Raw genomic sequence first — 20,625 nt, 5'->3', positions numbered from 1 at the left:
TCAGTACCATAGCATTCGTTCAGTTCTTTTGTACTCTCATATGGCTTTATATCTTGCTTCTTGTGCCTCTTACCAAGTGCTGAAGTTCACAGGAAGGACTTGGAGCACCTGGTATACTGGCTGGTATTCTGTGTTACAGCTGCCTCTATGGATTTGTCAAGTAAAGTTGTGGTTGGGCCTGGCAACAAAATAGCATTTCAATTAAAAGCAATAAAAGAGATGGGAAGCATCCATAGGAAAGCTGAAGAAATAGACAAAAAAATAAAATAAATCTGGAAATCGGCCATTCAGAGGATTTAGGAGAATTATTTTTGCATTGAATATAAAACCTACAGCTCATTTAAAAATAAAAATGAATTTATGCCTTAGTTACAGTTGCTTAAGAAGATATGAGCTAACAAGCTTTTGCTTCTGTGCTCATCTCAAAGAGCGAAGACAAATTTTGTGTGGCAGTTTTTTTTTAATTCTGAGGGTGGGGTTCAACACGTCTTACACGAGAAGAATTTTAAAACTGACAGCTATTGTTGCAGCCATCACTTCAGGATTCATCAATTGACTGTGAAAGAAGAGCAGGTGACTTGAAATATTGCAGGTAATTGACGTATGCTATGTTGAGTTCAGCGTGTATTTGTGCTTGCAAGAGGGGGTACTCAGATTCAGGGGCACCTCCCTGCCTTGATCCATCACTCCTCAGCAATGGCCTTAAAGAATTGACTCTTAGGCAAGTGGTGTAGGGCCTTCAAGCCTGTATGTGTTACCACTTCCAGCTGCCTGGAGTGGAAAAAGTAGTGTGAAACTCTAGGATATCACGTAACCTGTCTCCCTCCTGTCAGGACAGGAAAGGAAGGCTGAGGAAGGAGAGTGAAGCTGCAGAGATGCTCCTGAGCATGCGTGTGAGATGCAGGGGTAGGAAACGAAGTGAACAGAAGAAAGAAAAGAACACTCGTCATTAACCATACAATTTTCTTCTAATTGCTGTAATTAGTAATAGCTTTGGGACTCTTATCAAGGCTCTCTAAAATGATTACAAGAAAAACCTCTGTTGGTTCTGGATGGAAGAAATAATCAATGTAGTAAGCATTGGCTGTGTTCAGATCTAAGTGTGGCTTCTGTATTGTAGCTAAAATCCTTTCTTAGGTCATCCCAGAACTTCTTCCTACCTCTGTGTGTGAGCATGCATCTCGGATCTAAGAGACCCCTGGAAACCACTGTTAAATATTTGAAATAACTGTTTGACTCAGTCGATGTAGAAATAGTATTAATAGCACTTCTCTTTTATTCTGGAGAAGAGGCTGCAGGGGCTCCTTGGTAGGTTTTACTACATTTTTGGAAGCACTCTGTATCACAGCAGCTGAAAACATCAATGATTTTTGTCTTCCCACATAATTTCTCACTGTGTTATATCTGTACTTGAAGTGCTGTTTCCCAAAATACACAGTTTGTGATTCACTGTGGAAAAACCCTTTTTCTGAAGATTTGTTAGAGCATTGTAAATAGTGGAAAACTTTACTGCAAGAAAAGTCAAGTACTATGATACTGGGAAATCCTGTTCGCAAAAACTTAAAATAAAAACTGTTAGAACAATACGCAAGGATTTATTTTATAATGGCCATCAAAATGAAACCTTTTTGTCTCTACCAACAAAGTACTGATGACAAGGATAACACAAGTTAGGGGCAGAAGGATAAAGGTCTGTGTATTTCTGTGCAACACTGGCAATAAATGCTGTCTGTGAACTCAAAATGGGTTGTACAGGTGAAAACTGGCCAAAAGCGGTCAGCTTAAATTTATAAAGGAGAGATCATACTTAAGTAACCTAATCAGATTTGTTAGCCATTATAGACTCTTAATGACCGTTCAAGAAGCCTTATTTAAAATTCCAGAACGTGTTGTGTCCTTCTTGCCTAGCAGTCACGTGTACAATATAATCTGATGAATTCAGCTGAGAATTTCACTTCGCACTATTAGCCCTTTAGTTCTGTTACTTAGCCCAGAGTTCTTCGCGTAGTGTGAGGCTGCCTCTTGCACCTGCTCTTTCCTTCATTTAACAGTACAAGAGCAAGCTGCCTGCTTTTAAATTTAGGCTCCATGCAAAATAAAGCAGTACAAATGCATGGCTGGAATGACAGTATCAAATCAAGTTTCAAAACTCAGTCAGCTTTTTGGTGTGCAGGAATCTTCCTTTTTCATAGTCTCACTGTTGGATGCTAATTAAAATGAGAATGATGTGGGTAGAGATGTTTGTCCCTAACTGCTGTGATTTTCTACTTTACACCTAATAGTCCAGGAAAACAGAATTTTATTCAGAGGCCTTGCTCTTGCCATTTTTTGAGACTTCAGCTATTGAATTTCTGGAGAGTGTTTCGTTCCTTATTCCTGCATAACGAGAATCCATGCAGGAAGTCTAATTAATTAAAGAAGATTACCTCTTTGCTGACCTACAGCATGTTTTTGCAACAGCAGGCGCATACGGACTGAAATGGATCAGAATGATGAATCTCAGCTTGGTTCAGACTGTTTGTGGTATTTCAAGAAATACTGATGCTGGGTACAGTCACTGGGAAACCTGGCGGTCCCTGGAGAGATTCAGGTTAACTTTCACCAGGCTCCTAACTGGTGTGGATCAAATGCGTTGGACCAAAACAGGGGTGTCTAAAGTTAGACTGAGTACAGATTTAGGAGCCTTACTAAATGAAGAAATCCTGGTTTACGTTACTGTCTATCTTCAGCTCCCATTTAACTTAGTGGGATTTGCATTTGATCAACAGTCTAAAAGGTCAGACATCTTTTAAATAGCAACACAATCTGGGTTTCAGAGATGTGGAAGCTGTAATTTGGGCTTTTAAGAGCCTTGCAAAATATGGGTGGTACCTAAAATTTGATTGAGGAAGGGAGAGAGAATGATAAAAACCATTTGGTCCACTTGAGTTTAGGCTGGGTTCCCACCAGATGCAGTGGGGGACAGGGAGAAGGGGAAACCATAATTCGGTATTATCCCAGGTTAATTCTGAAAAAAAAAAAAACATTCCACTTGTTATTTCTACTTCAGATGTTCTTAACAGAATGTATAGTCTGGTTATGGCCCAAGAAAGCAAATTTCAAATATAATATGAGTGATACGTAATAGAAAAACATGCGTGCCTTTGAGGAAATCCCTTGCTGGCAAGATGATGCTGACAGGACTGAGGTGGGACAGCTGTGTGCCTATTGCGGTTCTGTTGATTTTGGAGGTCACCACTAATTTTGTCAATGGGCTGCAATGCTTAAGGAGTAACTTCTTTTACTCTGCTGCCTGTGAGTGAGCAGCAACGTAGTATAGCCTGTCTGTACGTTGCATATAAGCACGCCAACTTGTAATGCTTTAAATGGACTTGGCAGCTTACCAGGCCTTTGTACGTTTTACTCGCAGTTAAAGCTTCAGGAGTGGTCTCATATGTATGAGTGCACGATATGCGTATGTACTGATATGCAATATGGTTAATTTTAACTTTTCCTTCTAGTTTAGATAGCCATAGAGTTATTTGCAGATTAGAAAGATGTGCCAGTTTGAATCTAGCATTCAGCTCCTTGAATAAATTTTTCCTTAACTTTGGGGAATGCTGCAAATTCACCCAAAATTGGGAGCCTTCTAGTGATAGGGCGGACAAACAAAGTTGTTGTGGATAATATATGTTATTAAAGACACTTTGGTTTTGGCAATTGATAGACCCCCTGGAGGAGTGGACCACGGAAGCCCAGTGGTAGCAACAAGCACAGCAGGAAAGCTAAGTGCAGAGTTTTGTGCCTGGAACGGGATGGCTGGAGAGCAACTTCACTTTAAAATCCTTCATTTCATGAATTACTACAATGTTCAGCATATATATATATATATTTTTTTTTGTGGTAGATATGATATGCTTTTTTTTCTAAGTTTATATTTCAAATGCTAATGATGATAGAAATCAACCTTAGGGTTGACCAATAGGTCCTTGTCTGATTTTTGTAGCTGTTGATGTCTGCCAGCTAATGTGGCCATGGTCTATGGCATAGCCTTCTCCTAGATGGGAATACCTTACCAAAGGCCACTTCTGCTGTCGTAACACTCCTTAAATTTAACTCTATGAGATAATTCTCGGCTTTGACTTGGTGCTGTCGTCTGTGTAAGGTCCGTGGGTGTTAGTCATCAGCTGAGACTGATGTACTTAATCTTTGTGAAAATGAGATTTCATTGGAGCTGTTCTGTTTCTGCTGCACCTACTATTGCAGCTTCTATATAGAAATATTTTTTTAAGAGGAAAAACATATCTAAAGTCTAATGGTAAATTTTTACTTCCATAGTGTTCTGTAATGGGATCTTCTGCTCTGACATTGAGAGTTTTTGCCTCCATAAAAAAAAAATAGGTCTTTTCATGCAGAGTTTAATAGTATAGAATCTAAAGCCTGCAAGAGCTCCCAGTTTTTCGTGCTCAATGTTTATGCTTGTAAGATAAATCATTTGACTTTTGAGTTTGCATTAGTGACAGATTAAGCTGCCAGTGTAAACATTGTAGGATTGAGTATTTTGAAAGATGTGTAGTTTTGTGCAGGAACTAAGCCCACAAGTATCCGGAAGCAATGTAACGTTGCATATGTTAGTGCAAATAATATTTTGCAATGTTCATGAGAAAAGGAAGTAAGTATTTAGAAAAGTATTGGTGAAATGGTAACAGTTTATGATTCTTAATTTTTGTTTACTGAAAATAATTCTTGACACATGGAACTTTTACTGGAATTTACATGAAAAGTTGTTCCTGGAAGTAAGAGTGAGATGCTTATGGTACTGTACAGCCAAAAATGCCATTATTTATAATTGTGTAACTTTCAATTTACTTTTGACAGCAGAGTGAAAATGTTCTGGCCTAAAGTCATCAAGTTTGTGGTCTAATCATGAAACACTAGATACTTTCAGTTCTCAAAAGAAATAGCAAGCAGTTGTCAGTTTCTTGCAGCTTATGGCCATTTATTAAAAGATGGAACCTGTATGATTTAAATGGAATTGTAAAATGTAGTGTGTGTTTGCATCACTTGCATCTATGAGCAAGGTTATTTTTTCTCTTAAAATCAATATTTTTTTCCAAATATGCACCCTGCAGCTTTTTGGTTAGTTCAGTTCTATAAATTTAAAGTGAAGCAAGTTATGCACAGAGAACTAGAGAAATACAAGTAAGGATGGATCTTTCCCTGAAGTAAATATCTTCTTTCACGTTGAAAACATATGCAGCCTGGCACAGTTCTCAGTCTTGCTGGAGAGCTAAGAAGAAAATTCTCTTCATTACTGTTTAGATGTTAAGTTTGAAAGATCTTATTCTCTGCAAAGGTCTAACACAGCTTTGTTTAACGCCAAAATGTTTATGTAGCATGAAGCACAAGTTTCTTAACTGGTTCAAGCTTTTTGATTCAGAATTTTGAAGGCACCTACTAACTTGTATGCTGAAGAAGTAACACTGGTATTTGGATATAGATTGCGATGTTCTTGTTACAAATAAAGTTGATGGAAACAGATTTTAAAATATATACAGTTGCATATTTGTGTTCTATAACTTACCAGTAATGTTTATTGGCTATATTTATTTTAAAACTTCATGGACAAATTCAGTGTTGCTGACTTTTTTTTTTTTTTTAAAGGAATTTGGCCAGTGTGTAATTAGGATTTGTATAACCTTTACTTGGCAGAAAATCAAATTAATCCCATACAGTTTAAATAAATACAGATATATTTCAAATGATTGCTTCTATGTGTTTTTTGGGTGACTTTGTAACAGGGCAAAGTTGGTTGTGTTCTAACTGTAACAAATGTTTTTACCATCTGGAATGAAAGGTTAGTACCAGAGGTGAAGAATGGTGAACAGTGAGCTGAGTACGTGGTCAGATTCAGGAAGCCAGAAGCAGGTTTCTGCTTTCTCTTAATTATTGCAGTAGACGTATTTTTCTGTTATTCCAAGAGAGTGCTGCATTTAGCTGTAGCACAATAATTTGGAAAGGCACCTGACAACACTCGTTGAAGATTGCTGTCCTTTAACGTAGTTCTGAATTATAGCAGATAGTGGAGGTGCTTTGAAAATAGGAGCTATGATTTCTTTTATCCACTTACCCATTTTATCGATTTAAAAATCAGTTATTTCAGAAAGTTTAACGTGAGTTTAAAGCCACTACTTCTTTTTCCTATTAAAAACTTTGACCAGATCATTTTGTACATTTTTTGGGGAAATTTGAACTAGTTCAGAATGCTCTTTGTTTCATGTTCATTCTGAATTTAGACTTCTGTTTTTGTCTGAGGCTACTACATCATTAAAATAGCTGTTCTTCCTTCACAGGCCTATGAAGAGTACACCAGCAAACTAGATGCCCTACAGCAGAGAGAACAGCAGTTATTGGAATCCATGGGGAATGGAACTGATTTCTCTGTCTCCAGTTCAGCTTCAACAGACACAGTTGCATCATCTTCCTCCTCTAGCCTCTCAGTAGCAACTTCATCCCTTTCAGTTTATCAAAACCCTACTGATATGTCACGGAATAACCCTAAGTCTCCACAGAAGCCTATCGTTAGAGTCTTCCTGCCCAACAAGCAAAGGACTGTGGTAAGTCAATTTCTTTGTACATACTTAGAACCTCAGTAGTTCCTGTATTTTTGTTTGTCTTCGTTCAAAAGTTAATTTAGGAGCTGAAAAACTAACTCATGTGGAAGTCAAAGAGGTGGCAAATCTGTTTGCAGTCTGCAGAACTCCGTCACAGCATTAACACCAATATGCATTCTGCATTACTGCTATAGAAGACAACACTTTCAGGAGTTCCTTAAGAATAGAAATAACTCAAATATTTTCCTAAAATCAGCTCTTTTGGTTACATAGTGTACTGCTTTACAACAGGTAAGAGGGGGCAGACAAATCTATTTCTTGTACTATGTAAAATTATTGATTAGTTTAACAGGGCAAGATTAGGGAAAATAAATGTTTTCCGTCTTGTTGAAGTTACTAGCAGCAGTGAATGCTCTACAGCAAGCACCAAGCTAAGCACAGCTAAGTAGAGCTGTGCAGAATTGCTTGTTTTTCTGTTGTTTACCTCCCCGCTCTCTGTGGTGAGTGCTTTGTGTTGGGACCCTGATGCTATCAGGTGCTGTATATAGAATTGACATGGGGAGGGACATTGCTTCTGTTAACAGGAGCCTGCAAGTATTTCTGTCGTAGCATTGACTGCAAACTGCTCAAAACCTCTTGTTTATCAGTTTTGACAATGTTACTGTGATTCCTGGGATCATGGAAGAAGAGTTAACTTTTTGCAGGCTATCTAGCTGTCCTTTAGAGGCATGTGTTGTGTTGTTTTTTTGTTACAAGCTGTCTACTGAAGAGCCTCAATATGTGCTTTTGAATAATACACTGACCAGTAAACTGATACATGACTGTATCTTGTCAGCAGTTGCTAGTATTTTTTTGGTTTGTTTTTTTTTTTTTTTTTTGGAAGTCTTCTCACTTAAAGGGGAGCCATGTTCCCAGTGGAAGTGGGAATTGAATGGATTGCACAGCCAGTGTCTGTGTGAAACTAGTGCTTTTTGTAGCAGTCAGTCAGGTATTGACTCTGACTGAACTGTGACAACCTATGGGATTTCTCTTACTAGCAAAGAGGAGAAAACACAAACTGAGTAGTACTGGACATGAGAAGCATGTCTTCTCCCTTCTCCTGCCACTTTACTTCCCTCCATCCCACGAAATGTAATTTAATGTAAATTACAACCTCTTTGTAGCACTGTGCAGATGCATAGTGTTAAGCAAGGTGATTTTGTTGCCTGCCTGTGAGGTATGGCTTGGCAGCTAGTGCTGCCTATATTTGAAATTTGGAGAGAGGGGTAATGGATTTCAGTCATCCTGCTCTTTTCAGGTGTTTTGTCCCCATCTGTATAGCTGTTGTAGCCTCAGCTCCTGTGATCAAGCTGCCACAAGTTTTCTCCTTCTTTCCTGCAGTAGGTCACAGTATATCACTGCCTGCATTGTTCTGTGTGTTTCTTGTTACTCCATCTTATCTCTTCCTCTTCTCTAAGCCATATAGCATGTTTCCACTCTTACTTTTTCTCCTCACCGCAATATGCTTCTGCTGCTCCTTTCCCTCCCCTTTTAACTTCCTCTTCAATCCTTTTATTAGAGATGTTTTTAAGGCTTTTAGCAAGCCTGACCTCTGTTTTGCATTTAAAGGAATCATTTTGTATAAAGAAGAGCTTATGATTATGATTATGCAATACACTACAGCAAACGTGAAGGCAAGCATAATTGTTTTGATGTTTATAAACATGTGCTTCACCAGGTTTAAGTTAGGCTACAGGTAGGATCACCAGAGAAAATATGTTTGACTTTACTTGGTTGTGCAACCAGGGCACCTAAAAGAAAAATTATTTCTGCATATGTAAATCTGATTACAGTTTAGGAAGAAGAGGTGACTGCATTTCTGTGTGAACGTGATACAGGAGGTAATTTGGGGCCAGTACAGAGCTATCTTGCCTCTGAGATAAGGTTGTGTGTGTGTTGCTGCCCCAGTCTAATCGAAGTAAAACGGGCTGCCTAAAGAACTTGAGGTTTAAGTAACAGTGGTGGATTAGCTTGGTATGCTCTAAGACACATGAAGCTGTGCTTCCCTAGACTATAATGTCTTCTCATTTTTATCTCTAAGCTTTGAGTTTTCGGTGGATGCTGTGATTCTGCAGTATTAGTCATGCTCATTAGGAGCTTGCAGACTTAATCACTCTGTCACAGACAAGCTGGTGTTCTTGACCTCGATCACTTGTCCAGCCTCTTGACTAAGAGGAAACTTTCTAGCTTGAGGATGTGCTGTCATTTGAAGGAGTTTGGACCAGAACTTAGTAATGGTCTGTGCTTGACAGCAGGGGAAAAGGAGTTCTTCTGACACTGAACCCAGATGCTTTTCCTGGTTATGGGATGCAAATGAGGTTCAAGTTGGGTGTATACTCAGGGAGAGGCTCTTGCTCTTATCTCCTGCTCTCTCCTGGAGTTTAATTACCATTTGCCTTCCCAGGGTAGGCCTGCAGCTTGGTTTCAGCTTGCTAAATGTGAGACGCTAAGCGCAGAACTTCAGGAAAATCTGTGGTCTTGTGCTGTGGTAGGATTAAAGAAAAGGAAAAAAAGGCTGTACTGACAAAAGAGGAAGAGGCACGTAAGTGGTGGAGGGAAAGTGCAAGTCCTCCTTAGGCTCAGATCTGGTGTAAGTGTGTCTGCAGGTGTGCGTGCACAAACAGATGTGTGCAGAAGCAGGGAGGGATGACCAGACAGAATTCTGCAGGTCCTTGTAGGGCACTGCTAGCAGATGGTGGCTAGACCTGAGGCGCGTAACCAGGCTTTGTCTGCTCAGAGCAGCCTCAGCAAGTCCTCCTTGAGTGGTGGAACAGATTTTAGACTGCGTTGTTTCCTGCCGGGTGTTTGCAGTGGAGAGGCTTAATCCTGCCTCATATGCTGTATAGCCAGGGGGAGGACAGCTCCCGTTCTGCTTGGAGCAACCCGTTTTTGCTTGAAACTGTTATTCTAAATACACAATTGGAAATACATGCTCAGGTCTGATCAGCAAATACTGCAAATTAATGATTCAGCTTTGTTTCAGGTAGAGAAATGACTATCATTCAGTTTTACACACTGCTTGGATCTAGTTAAGTTACTAAGTTAAGCTTTTATTAAATAGACATAGTCAACTGTCTCTTTCAGAGCTGGGAATTGGTGCTTATAGGAACTCTGAGTGTTGGGGGTTATTGGCCTTGGAGTTGAAGTTCATGTATCAAATTTGAAATGGTGCTTACGTCACTGAGAAAGTTAGGAATATCTTGTACGACAACTCTTAGTAAATACTGGAAACGGAGCAACTACGCTGATCCTACACTTAGTCTGCTGGAAACTCAGGAAATTTCCTAAGCAAACCCACTTCAGAAGGAATTGCAGTTTGCAGTGCAGTTTGTACTGCAGGTAGCTGGGTGATAGGCTACCAGCCTAAAAACCATCCGGCCATTCTCTGTGAGTGCTGGGATTCCTTGCTGTAGTACTTCCTTCATTCTCCGAATGGTTGAAGAAGCATCGCACACATTTTAATCTTCCAAACTAACACAACCTTAACTAGGACCTCTGGCTTTAAGAACAGACCTCTCATGTCTTTCTCGTGCCTATTAACAGAGGCATTTGCTCGGGGTTTTCAGATGTACAGAACAGCTTCAGGTGTGCTGGATTGAAGTAGGAAGGTGATTCCTTGTGAAAATATATGGTACCTACTGTTAGTGTGCCTCCACCCCAATCCCAATTCCATACATTCAGGCTCTGCCACCAATTACGTACCTAATTGTAGGACTGGGGACCCGCTTCAGGAGTTGAGAGCTTTTGTCAGATACAAGACGGGCTTGTTGTTTTTTTTTCAGCAGGGAGTACAACGATGCTGCTTAAACTGACTTTATAAAACCTGCCTGGTTGGTAATGGAGAGCCAACTTTGTTATTCGTCTTTGATCATGTTCTGAAACAGTCCCAACTACTGCAGCAGCCTTCTGCTGTTCCTTTGGAGCTGCTAGACGTGCAGGAAATAGTGGGGTGAGCTGCTTACGTTCCTGCCCAGCAACTGCCTCGATACTTAAAATGTTTCTGTGTTTTTTGTTTATTAGTAGTACTGTTTATGTGGAAGATCAAGTAAATATATCTGTTTCACTTGGCTCCAGCTAGGAGTATAATGAGAGGTGGTGTGGTTTTAACCCTGGCAGGCAGCTGAGCACCATGCAGCTGCTCGCTCTCCCCAGGTGGGATGGGGAGAGAACTGGGAAGGTAAAAGTGCAAGAACTCATGGGCTGAAATAAGGACAGTTTATTAGATAAAGCAAAAGGCATGTGCACAAGCAAAGCAAACCAAGGAGTTCAGTCGCTGCCTCCCATCGGCAGGCAGGAGTTCAGCCACTGCCAGGGAAGCAGGGCTCAGCACGCGGGATGATTTCTTGGGAAGACAAATGCCATCGCCCCAAACGTCCCCCCTTCCTCCTCCTTTACCCCAGCTTTGTTGCTGAGCATGACACCACACGGTGTGGGACTTCCCTCTGGCCAGCTGGGGCCAACTGTCCTGGCTGTGTCCCCTCCCAGCTCCTGGTGCACCCCCAGCCCCTCGCTGCTGGGGCAGCACGAGGAGCTGGCGAGTCCTTGGCCCTGTGTGAGCACTGCTCTACAACTGCTGAAACATAGGTATGTTATCAACACTATCTCCATCAAAATCCAAAATGCAGCATCTTATGAGCCTCTATGAGGAAAACTAACTCTATTTCAGCCAAAACTTTAACAAGAGAAAAACGATGGCATACAGAGAAACAAGACCATGTTGACCAGTGTAAGTATGTTGTGTATCTGATGTAAAGTTTCTTGGTGTCAGGATAAATCATGGCGTTTGACAGAAAGGTTTTGGTAATGTGAGAAAGCCTTGAAGGTGCTTCATTGAAAGCCTAGCCAGTAAGTGGTGGAGCCTACTGCTGCTGATTAATTAGCAGATCAAGTTAGCATCTTGATTCAGCTGGAAACACGGCAGAATTAGGACTTCTTTGAAAGTAAAAACAAGTAGCTGGGTTGGTTAGTTGGAGGGGAATCAATGCATACGTGAGTGTCAGAAATAAGATTGTTTTCCTGTGTAGTCATCTTGGGAGGAGATGAAGTTTTCTTCTCTGAACAACCTCCCAGAAAAGTCAACAGATTGCTCTTCTCTGGGGAAAAGGAATGTCCATCCCCTATAATGCAGAGAGATAAATGTCTGAATTCAAGTCCTGCAAAGAAATACGCATACTTCCTCTGTTCTCAGTGGCGTGGCTCAACTTGCGTGTTAAATGTTTTCTGGAGAAGTGTTCTGCATGGGTGTGACCAGGATAGGTCTCTGTGGGTTTCTTGCTTGTTTTCTAGGCCAGAGAGAAGGATTTTGAAATAATACAAGTGCAAGATGGTACGAGCATTACCTGACATCGTCAGTTATTTTGTAGAACAAATCTCATGCTCTACCCAGACTATGGATGGGAGAATTTAGGGAAAATGAGTTCATTTGGGTCAGGAACCTAAAATGGATATTAGGTGCATAGTAACAAACCCCCAAGGGAGAGAGCTGTTGTGGGGGAGGAGGTAAGAATGCTGACCTTGACCTCAGGGGCTTTTTTTTTTTGTTGTTGTTTGGTGTTTTTTGAGCACCTGGGAAATGTAATCTTTTGCATGTCTTTGGGACTGCCAATTTTAAGCTGATAAGCCTGGGATAAGGATGAAATCCCAGTTCCCAGTTGCTAGGGCTGTTGCATGTTTTGCCGCCTTCTGTAAAATCTGACAATATAAAGCTAAAATTACTTAGGAATTTCACTTAATGGATTGCTTGGTTACTGTAGACTTTTAAGGTATTAGTAAGACTCTGGATAGGTTTTCTGTGGCCCATCAGTTCTGGCTTGCAGCAACGTGTTCTGAGACCTTGAATGGACTAAACACCTTCTGGATGCATCTGGAGTGCTTGGCAGCCCTGAAGGGATGACCCAAGTGTGCTTCTGTGAAGGGCCATAGAGGACCTAATGCAATATTCAGGACAGTAGCAAGTCTGGAAGAAGGATCTGTGGTTCTCAAGTTTGGCTTAGCTTGTGTGTCAGGCTTATGGCATGTAGTCAGTACTGCGGCTGTGCAGACGTGAGCTTGGCGGGTATGTTATGTCACTGGCTGGGGCAGAAAGTATGCTGTAAAGGGCTCTGGAGGAAGAAAATCCAGCTTGGGCTAGGACCTAGCTGTGTGCTTAGTTCTGCATTGTCCTACAAGGAAGGATGGACACGTGGACAACTCTTGTTTTCTCTGGCCTACACATTGCTCTTTGTTCCTTCCTGGTGGCTCCTTCAGTCCAACAGAACGCGTCACTACAGAGTGTCTTCTGGAACATGTAGGAACCATGGGGCAGGCCCGAGCTCTGTCCAGCACAGTTTCCTCTTTTGGTGGTCACAGGTGGATGCCTATGGAAGAATGCAAGCACAGAGCAGGCACGTTTAATATTCTTCCAGCATCCTTTTGAATTTGAACTATTTGTCACTCAGGGATTTTGAGTTTGTGTTTTCTACTTGCTAACCTTCAGTCCAGTGTCCATTTGCTGTGGGTACTAGAAGTTTGTCTTATGCCCACAGAATTCCTTACCATGATCGTATGCTGTGTGAACAGCCATCTTTAGGCTTGGTCTTTGAACATGCTGAACGCTAGCTCTCTAGCTTTTGTAATTCATACTGGAGGAGAGAAAAGCTTTTGAGAAGAGCTGGTTAATACCAGGCCTTGGTACAACAACAAAGGGCTAAAACTAGTCCTAACTGCAGTTAGGAACAATATTAGGAGGTATCTGGCAGTGTAGTGAAGTCCAGTAGGGAAGAAGGGAACGTGGTTGGAGGGACTTTGAATGCAAGTACATTATGAAAAAATTTGTGTGTTTAATCAAACGCTTGTTTGCTTATATGTTCAGTTAAAGGATGGAACTTGCTCGTATCTTAGCACTCCTGGCAGATCCTGATTGCCCAAGAGATCTCTTCCAGCTAAGTACTTCTGGTTTGCTAAGACAGTCTGAAGGTAAAGGAGCAGTCCTGAATGCTGGTATGCTAGACAACACCAAGTCAGAAAAATTGGTATTTGGGTGTGAGAAATGAAAGGCATCAGGTGGTGATGGTTCTTGCCCTTAACCTGTACATGGCCTGTTGCTGCCTGCTGCACCCTACTAGCTCCCAGAGGAGATGTCTGCTTCGTGCCCTCCAGCCTTCTTGGTGGAGTAGTCTGAAGTGTGGTGAGCAGCTCCGAGTTTAGAGCTAGCCTTTTCTTCAGTGCCTGCTCTTTTTCCATGAGCGTGAGCAAGGAGTGGGTTTGGTTGTTCTGAATTTCAGTTCTGCCTCTAGTGGTCTGAGTAGGGATAGTGAAACTATGCAAAGAAGAGTAGCAGGGGCTGCTCCTGCTGCCAGAAGGAAGCCTCCCTCAGCTGCCTGCCCATTCGGGATGGAATCAAGTCAGTGTGTGGTGGTTTATTTATTATTATTTTTTTTTAAACTGTGAGGTCTAAAAACGTGCCATGGCAGTTTCTAAACCTTATTACTTCAGTCCAAAGAAATTTCCTTTTCTGCTATGTTCAACTACAGAAGAATTTTTTGTTGTTGTTTAACAGTAATTAGAGATGGTGTAAAAACTCAGCATAAATTTGGGCCAGTACAGTTGATTCCACTTTATTATGTGCTGGCGTGCTGTATATAAGGCTCACAAGTATATATGTATTTAAAAGTTGATGGAAGTTCTTAAAATGCAAATGTGAGATTGAGTATTTTTAAAAGGGGAAATTTGTATTTTTAAGACTTTCAAGGTCCTGTTTAGCTTCTGTATGCTGTGCATGGGGACAATTCAGGTTTCTTACTCCTGTCACGCCTTTGTTAATTAGTACATCTTCCTTTTAATTAGAAAAGCAATCATGTGGTCTTCTCTGCAGTCATGAAGACTGGAAGAATCAGATATTTTTACCCTACCTAAATTCTTAGCATAAATTAATTCATCATGCATGCACAACTGGATTCCTTCAAATGTTAGTTTGTAAATCTGCTGTTCAGTGTGTTTCTTTTTGACTTAAGATTTTCATCTTACTTTCTGCAGTTCATGGTACGAGCTTGTGCCTCGAGCTTATAGAGTTGTAAGCACTGGATTTCTAGAGGCATTCAAGCTGTCCTACCAGTTTCACCTGTCAAGTTTAGGGAGAATTCAGAGAGGGGATGTTCAGGCAGCTGAATAACTAGTTTCTTCCTTTTAATTACACACCTGGTTTCATGTGATTAGGTTCTTCTAATCTAAAACAATTACAAATTCCCATGCCATATCAAATGCTCCAAAAATGGGGTTTATGTAGCCTGTGCCAATGAGTGCTTTCTGAATGTATCTGTATGCTTTGGGATTTTATGCATTATATGAAGAAACTGGGAGAATGGATCACTGACTTTCAAGTAAACTTTACTGTGTTGTTTTTTGTCTCTTTAATTGTTGTGTCGTCAGGGAGTACTATTGTCCTACCTATCCCATTGCTGAAAGGCAAAATCAAATGAGAGACTAAATTGCCAATTTTCATTGGGAAGAAATTTAACTATGGAAGACTTCTCCTTTAGAATGTTAATAAGCAAACAATTTCACTGCAGAAAAGGAGTTGTACAATGAAATGGACTTCACAGCCAGCATGAGTAAGTCCTTCATATCTAAGAAAGCCTGGAGAATGCACCTTCAGAGGTGTGCAAGGAACCAAGGTGCAATACCAGATGTCACTTGGTCTAGCTGGGATGGAGTTCATTTTCTTGATAGCAGCCTATATGGTGCTGTGCTTGATGCTGGTGGCCAAAACAACATTGGGAACACGTGGATGCTTCAGCTGTTGCTGAGCAGTGCTTGCACAGTGCTCAAGCCACCTTCCCTGTTTCCTGCTCTGCCCCCATAGCAAGTAGGCTGGGGGTGGGCAAGGGCCTGGAAGAGGCCACGGCTGGGACAGCTGACTCAAATTGACTGAGGAGATGCTCCAAGCCATATAATATGCTCTGTAAGGGAACTGAGAGGAGTTTGTCCCAAGTGGCTGTTGCTCAGGGACTGACTGGGTATTGATCTGCTTGTGGTGGGTGATTGCTTCTGTATCACCTGGGGAAAAAGTTTGTTTTTTTTTCCTTCACTTTATTTAAACCATCTTTATCTTGACGGTCATGGCCTTGACGAAGACCATGAGTTTTCTTGCTTTTACCCTTCTAGTTCTGTTCCCCAGTTCTGTCTGGGATGGGTGAGCAAGCGGCTGTGTTGCTTGGCTGCCTGCTGGGGTTAACCCACCAAATAAAATAAACTGTTGGATAAATTCAAAGTAGTATGTGTTAGGAGGCGAGTAATTTAATCCTCTTCAATTTTATTGACAAGCAGCCTTAGATCGCAAAGACAAGCGATATGGAAAGCTTGCCATTATAAAATCGATGGCCTGTCATCTGAAGTGCCTTACGCAACATTGATCGCTGCTTTTTAAGGGTGTTCCTCAAGCACGGGTCGCTCAGCGAGTGCAGTGACTGTTGAATGAAAGGCCAGTTATGGAATTAAGATTTCGTACTTTAAGAGATGGGAAGTCTGTCTGCACAAAGTAAATCAATGATACAGAAAACGCTGTTTGGAGTGTGTATCTCAGCTTATAATGCGGTAGACAGGGACTTAGTGAAACGGAATGAAGATCACAAATCTGAAAATAATCACAAATATTTCAGTTCTGTGTCTGGTAAATCGTGCTTCGACACATGGCCTCTTGTGTCATCTAAGCAAACTAATCAACCAAAGCTTTAATATTTCTAGGGAAAGCGTATACTACCTGGATTTGAATGTACTTGTTTTTAGGATCATTTACAATCCTTTTAGAAAAGGGTGTGAATCGTAAGCCTTTCATGGTACAATTTCTTGCCATTATCTTTAAAGTATTTAGAGTGTGATTGTCTGAGACAGGGTATTACTCCCAAGCTCAGGACTTGACCTGTTACACTTAATTAAACTATTTTGTAACTTAAAAAGAGATGCATTAGAAGTTTGGGGTTTGAGCTGATTTTTCATCACTTCAACAGAAACCTCAAGTTTTTTGAGTTTGATGCTCATAGTGCAGCTATGGATATTTTCCTAGATGAGCAGTTCTCTTCTCTGAAGTCTAACCCCTCTTTTCCAAACTTTTTTTTATTAGTGGGTCACTGTCAGCCTTCACAACGTCTGGCATTGGCATCCAGCCCTAGCTTTTAAGACAGTGATCCAGCAGTCTGCTATGAATCTGCCACGATCTTATAGCAAGTGTTCCTCTGAACGCGGTTTGGGATCTATTTTTCAAAAGCTTGAACAATTGATTGTTGAAGGCTGCTGTTGTGTAAACATGCTAGGTTTGCTCCAGTGTGGTTTAGGGACGGTGTATTCCTGTTCAAATGTTTCGGTGATATGTATCAGTCCCCTGTGTTCTACAAACGAGTACTTTTTAATGGCATTAGCGATGCGGGTGCTGGTAACAGATGTCTCCAAGTTAAATGGGATGCATTTGATGGAACGGTAACAGCTTTGTAAAACGGGTAAGTTCTGTTCAATTTGCCTTGGAAACAATGTTCTGTGCAATGCAGTTGTCTCCCATTTGTCTTATCTACTTAATGCGTTTAAGAATATAAACTCTTTTTCTACAGAAGTTGGTCAGAGCACCATGCCCTGAAATCCAGAACAGCTGCCTGAAAACTGTATTTTTCATTTCATAGATGTTGTCATGTTCAGTGTCATCATATGTAAGATAGGAAAATAAATGAGGATCTCAAGCTTGGATTTTTATTTATTTGACACAAAAATAGTTTGGTTTATTTCTCCCCTAACACAGTTGAATTCTGTGAGCACATGGTTGGCATTTTTAGTCATATAGATGGGCACCAGGGAAAATAAAGCGTGATCCTTCAAGGTGAAGTAAGTAAACAAGCACTTTGAAGTGATATTTCAAAGCCAAGCATGAAGTATTCTAGCTGTTGTGCCCAGTGCTCCGATTGTTGAGAATTCTTCTGAAGCTCTAACATATATTAATACACAACACTTGACAAGAGTGAACTGAACTACAGTGCTAGGCTGAGGAAGAAAAATGAATTGGCTAACTAGTTATGAGAATTGTAATGCTAGATATTCAGAGCTGTCCAGCTTCCCCACTTCAGAGAACACATTTACATTGATTTCAAAGTGCTCGTCAGCCTCATCGGTCTCTTTATTGCTGTAAAACATTGGAAACTGCACTAGTGTAAGGAAGCATATTTAACTTACTGCGATGTTGCCATGAGTTTGTGCTCTGATGTTAGAAAAGTGATGTAAGAGTTATTTAAGGATGCAGGCCTGACTTACTGAATCGGGAATGACCCGATTTACAGAAATAAATTAGGCATTGCTTAAATGCTTGTGGCTGCAGTATTAAACATGTATCAGCTCTGGGGCCCCCAGCACAAGAAGGACATGGAAGAACAAGTCCAGAGGAGAGCCACAAAGATGATCAGGGGGCTGGAGCACCTCTCCTACAAAGACAGGCTGAGGAGCTGGGGTTGTTCAGCCTGGAGAAGAGAAGGCTCCAGGGGGACCTTATAGCAGCCTTCCAGTACCTAAAGGGGGCTACAGGAAAACTGGGGAGGGACTCCCTTGTCAGGGAGTGTAGCAGTGGGATGGGGGAAATGTTCTGGAAGTGCTCAAGGCCAGGCTGGATGGGGCTTTGGGCAGCCTGGTCTGGTGGGAGGTGTCCCTGCTCATGGCAGGGGGTGGAATAGGATGGGCTTTAAGGTCCTTCCCAACCCAAACTGTTCTATGATTCTATAAATAATTTTCTGTCCATAAAAATAGTTTACATGAGTAAAAGAAGCAAGGAAATGGTGCTGAAGTTCTCTTTAGACTGTTTAGGTGGTAAGACTGGCTTGAGAATTTTTGGAGGCACCGGAATAATTTTCATTCGTTTCCTTGGGATTTCACGTTTGCAAAGTCGAATGTGTATTTTGGTGTCTTCCTGAATCACTACTCGCCTGATGCAAGATGCACAAGTAGGTTACTCTGCTATATTATTAAGCTTTCTACTTAATACATCATGCAGTCTACACAGGCAGCTGCTGTGCCATTTCTTAGCTTTGTAGAGCCCATGCTCTTCGTTTTTTTTAAAGTTGTTTGCTGGATCAACTATTCAAATTTTTCTAAAAAAAAAAATAATAATAATAATAATAAAGCGAGATTTTTCTTCCCCTTTGCCACAATTTGGGTGTGAGAAGAGGATGGGGGAGAAAGAGAGGTTTAGATGTGATTTCTTTGCAGGGAGAGATTTCTCCTTTCCAGCAAGCTCTGGTATGGACTGGAGGAGGGAGCTGAAGGGCTCCATGCACAGATGGTGATGGACCGCGCTGTACCAATCTGGGAACGTGATTAATCAATACCAGAGGAATTTATTCTAGTTCTTCAGCCTTCTGTTTCTTTGCTCGTGAGTTCTGTTAGAGAATGTTCTAAATGTTATGCTGATTCAGGATCCTGATGGGTTTTAGAGGCATCAAAACACTTCACTGTTTGTTAGCTGGAGCTTGTTGCAAATGGCAGTGAAGAGAACAAATGTTCTGGCCGTGTTTCTGACTGCAAGTTGCATAAATACGGTTCAGAAGTTAATGAAAGGAACTTGGGGCAGTAACACTGAGGAACAGTGAAAGGTGGGTGAGAGAGACACTTAAGGCACGTTTTTTTGATAATCCTATGGCGCTTATTTGGCTGTAGGCAACCTTCGTTCTGATAGCTCCGACATTTTGAGAGCTTGCCTTTCTGACTTCAGTGATCTCTTAAAAGTAGGTCTGTAACTTCATAGATCTTGTTTTCAACTGAATATTAAAAAAAAAAAAAATCACATGAAGTGGCATTGGTGTAGTTTATTGATAGCAGTGGAACCTTTAGTTTCCCAGTGCAGTCCTTTGCTTCCTAAAGTGCTGAGGCATGCTGTCGTCCTTGGTGTAAGATCAGTGCCAGAGGAAGAAAATGTCTTCCAAAGAGCAGGAGACTCCTTCCTATTTTGCTCTTCATCTTCCATTTCTCTTTCATGACCGGCCACTTCCCTGCGTATATTCAGTCCCCCTTTTCCCCTAGTTGGTCTGTCACCCTCCCAGTATTTCATCTTCCACCACTTACGGGTGTTGGTGGTGAAGTGTGTGTTGTTGCTGAGAAGTTAGACCTGGAGTTTCTGTGGGGCTTCTACCCCGATCCAGCACGTCATGTACTTACAGGGAAAACAGCCGTGAGCTGCAGAACGCTCATTTATTTGTTTTTTAGAGATGCTTCACGGCTGGACCTGTCATGTGGGAGGCTGGAGTACACATCTGAAATCCCTAGAGATTTCAGTGAAAAATATTTATTTTGTATTTGTAAATATGTACGTTGGAGGCAGGGAGAAATATGTTACAAACAATTTCAGCATGAACGGTTAGGTTGGTAGAGACGTCAAACCCAGTGCTCTGTTGCTTAAAATGGAAAATTTGTTGACAATATTGACAGTAATAGGTGCTCCCAGGCTCCCTGTTACACCAGGGCTTGCTAACAGCTACGGGTGTTTTATGCTGGAGGAGTGACCTACTTCCACAGGTGACTGAAAGCCACAGCGTTGACTTTGAGGAGGGGAAGAAGTTACTTTGGTTACTTCGCAATACATCTTTTTATTAATCCCTCACATAAAGCACAGCCAGTTTGGGTTGAATAAGATCTTAAAGCGGTATGTTAAAGGATGTTTTTTCCAAGGAAATAATAGAAGTTCTCTTTTAAAAGTTTACGTGTTGATCAGCTGGGAAGCCCAAATGCCCTGTAAGGAATGTTTTCGTATTAATGGGAGGAAGCTTGTGAAGCAAAACATTCCTTTAATGTGCCTGTTCTGAGAAAGCATATGCCTGAATTCTAGAAATGCAATATATATAGCATAACCTCAAATGGTATTCACAAAGCTACTCGAAATAGGCTGCTACTTTTCACTGTCAACCTTAAGTAGGACGTAGGGCACCTAAATACCCATGGAAATTTAAGTGCGAGGAGCAAAAACTAGGCTCTGATCCAAAGCCAGCTGAAGCTG

The 20,625-nt window shown here is 41.2% G+C and overlaps 1 protein-coding gene across 2 annotated transcripts in view; it reads left to right on the top strand.

Annotated features, from left to right (window-relative positions):
* BRAF (B-Raf proto-oncogene, serine/threonine kinase) overlaps positions 1-20,625 on the top strand; it is a 75,000-nt gene that overhangs the window by 17,018 nt on the left and 37,357 nt on the right. For both annotated transcript variants that reach the window (XM_032193260.1, XM_032193268.1), the window contains exon 3: positions 6,333-6,596. In XM_032193260.1, coding sequence (XP_032049151.1) covers positions 6,333-6,596 — 264 coding nt within the window. The remainder of the gene's footprint in view (positions 1-6,332; positions 6,597-20,625) is intronic.

The sequence above is a fragment of the Aythya fuligula genome, chromosome 1, assembly GCF_009819795.1.
Source record: "Aythya fuligula isolate bAytFul2 chromosome 1, bAytFul2.pri, whole genome shotgun sequence".
NCBI classification, from domain to species: domain Eukaryota; kingdom Metazoa; phylum Chordata; class Aves; order Anseriformes; family Anatidae; genus Aythya; species Aythya fuligula.
This window is presented reverse-complemented; position numbering and strand designations above follow the sequence as displayed.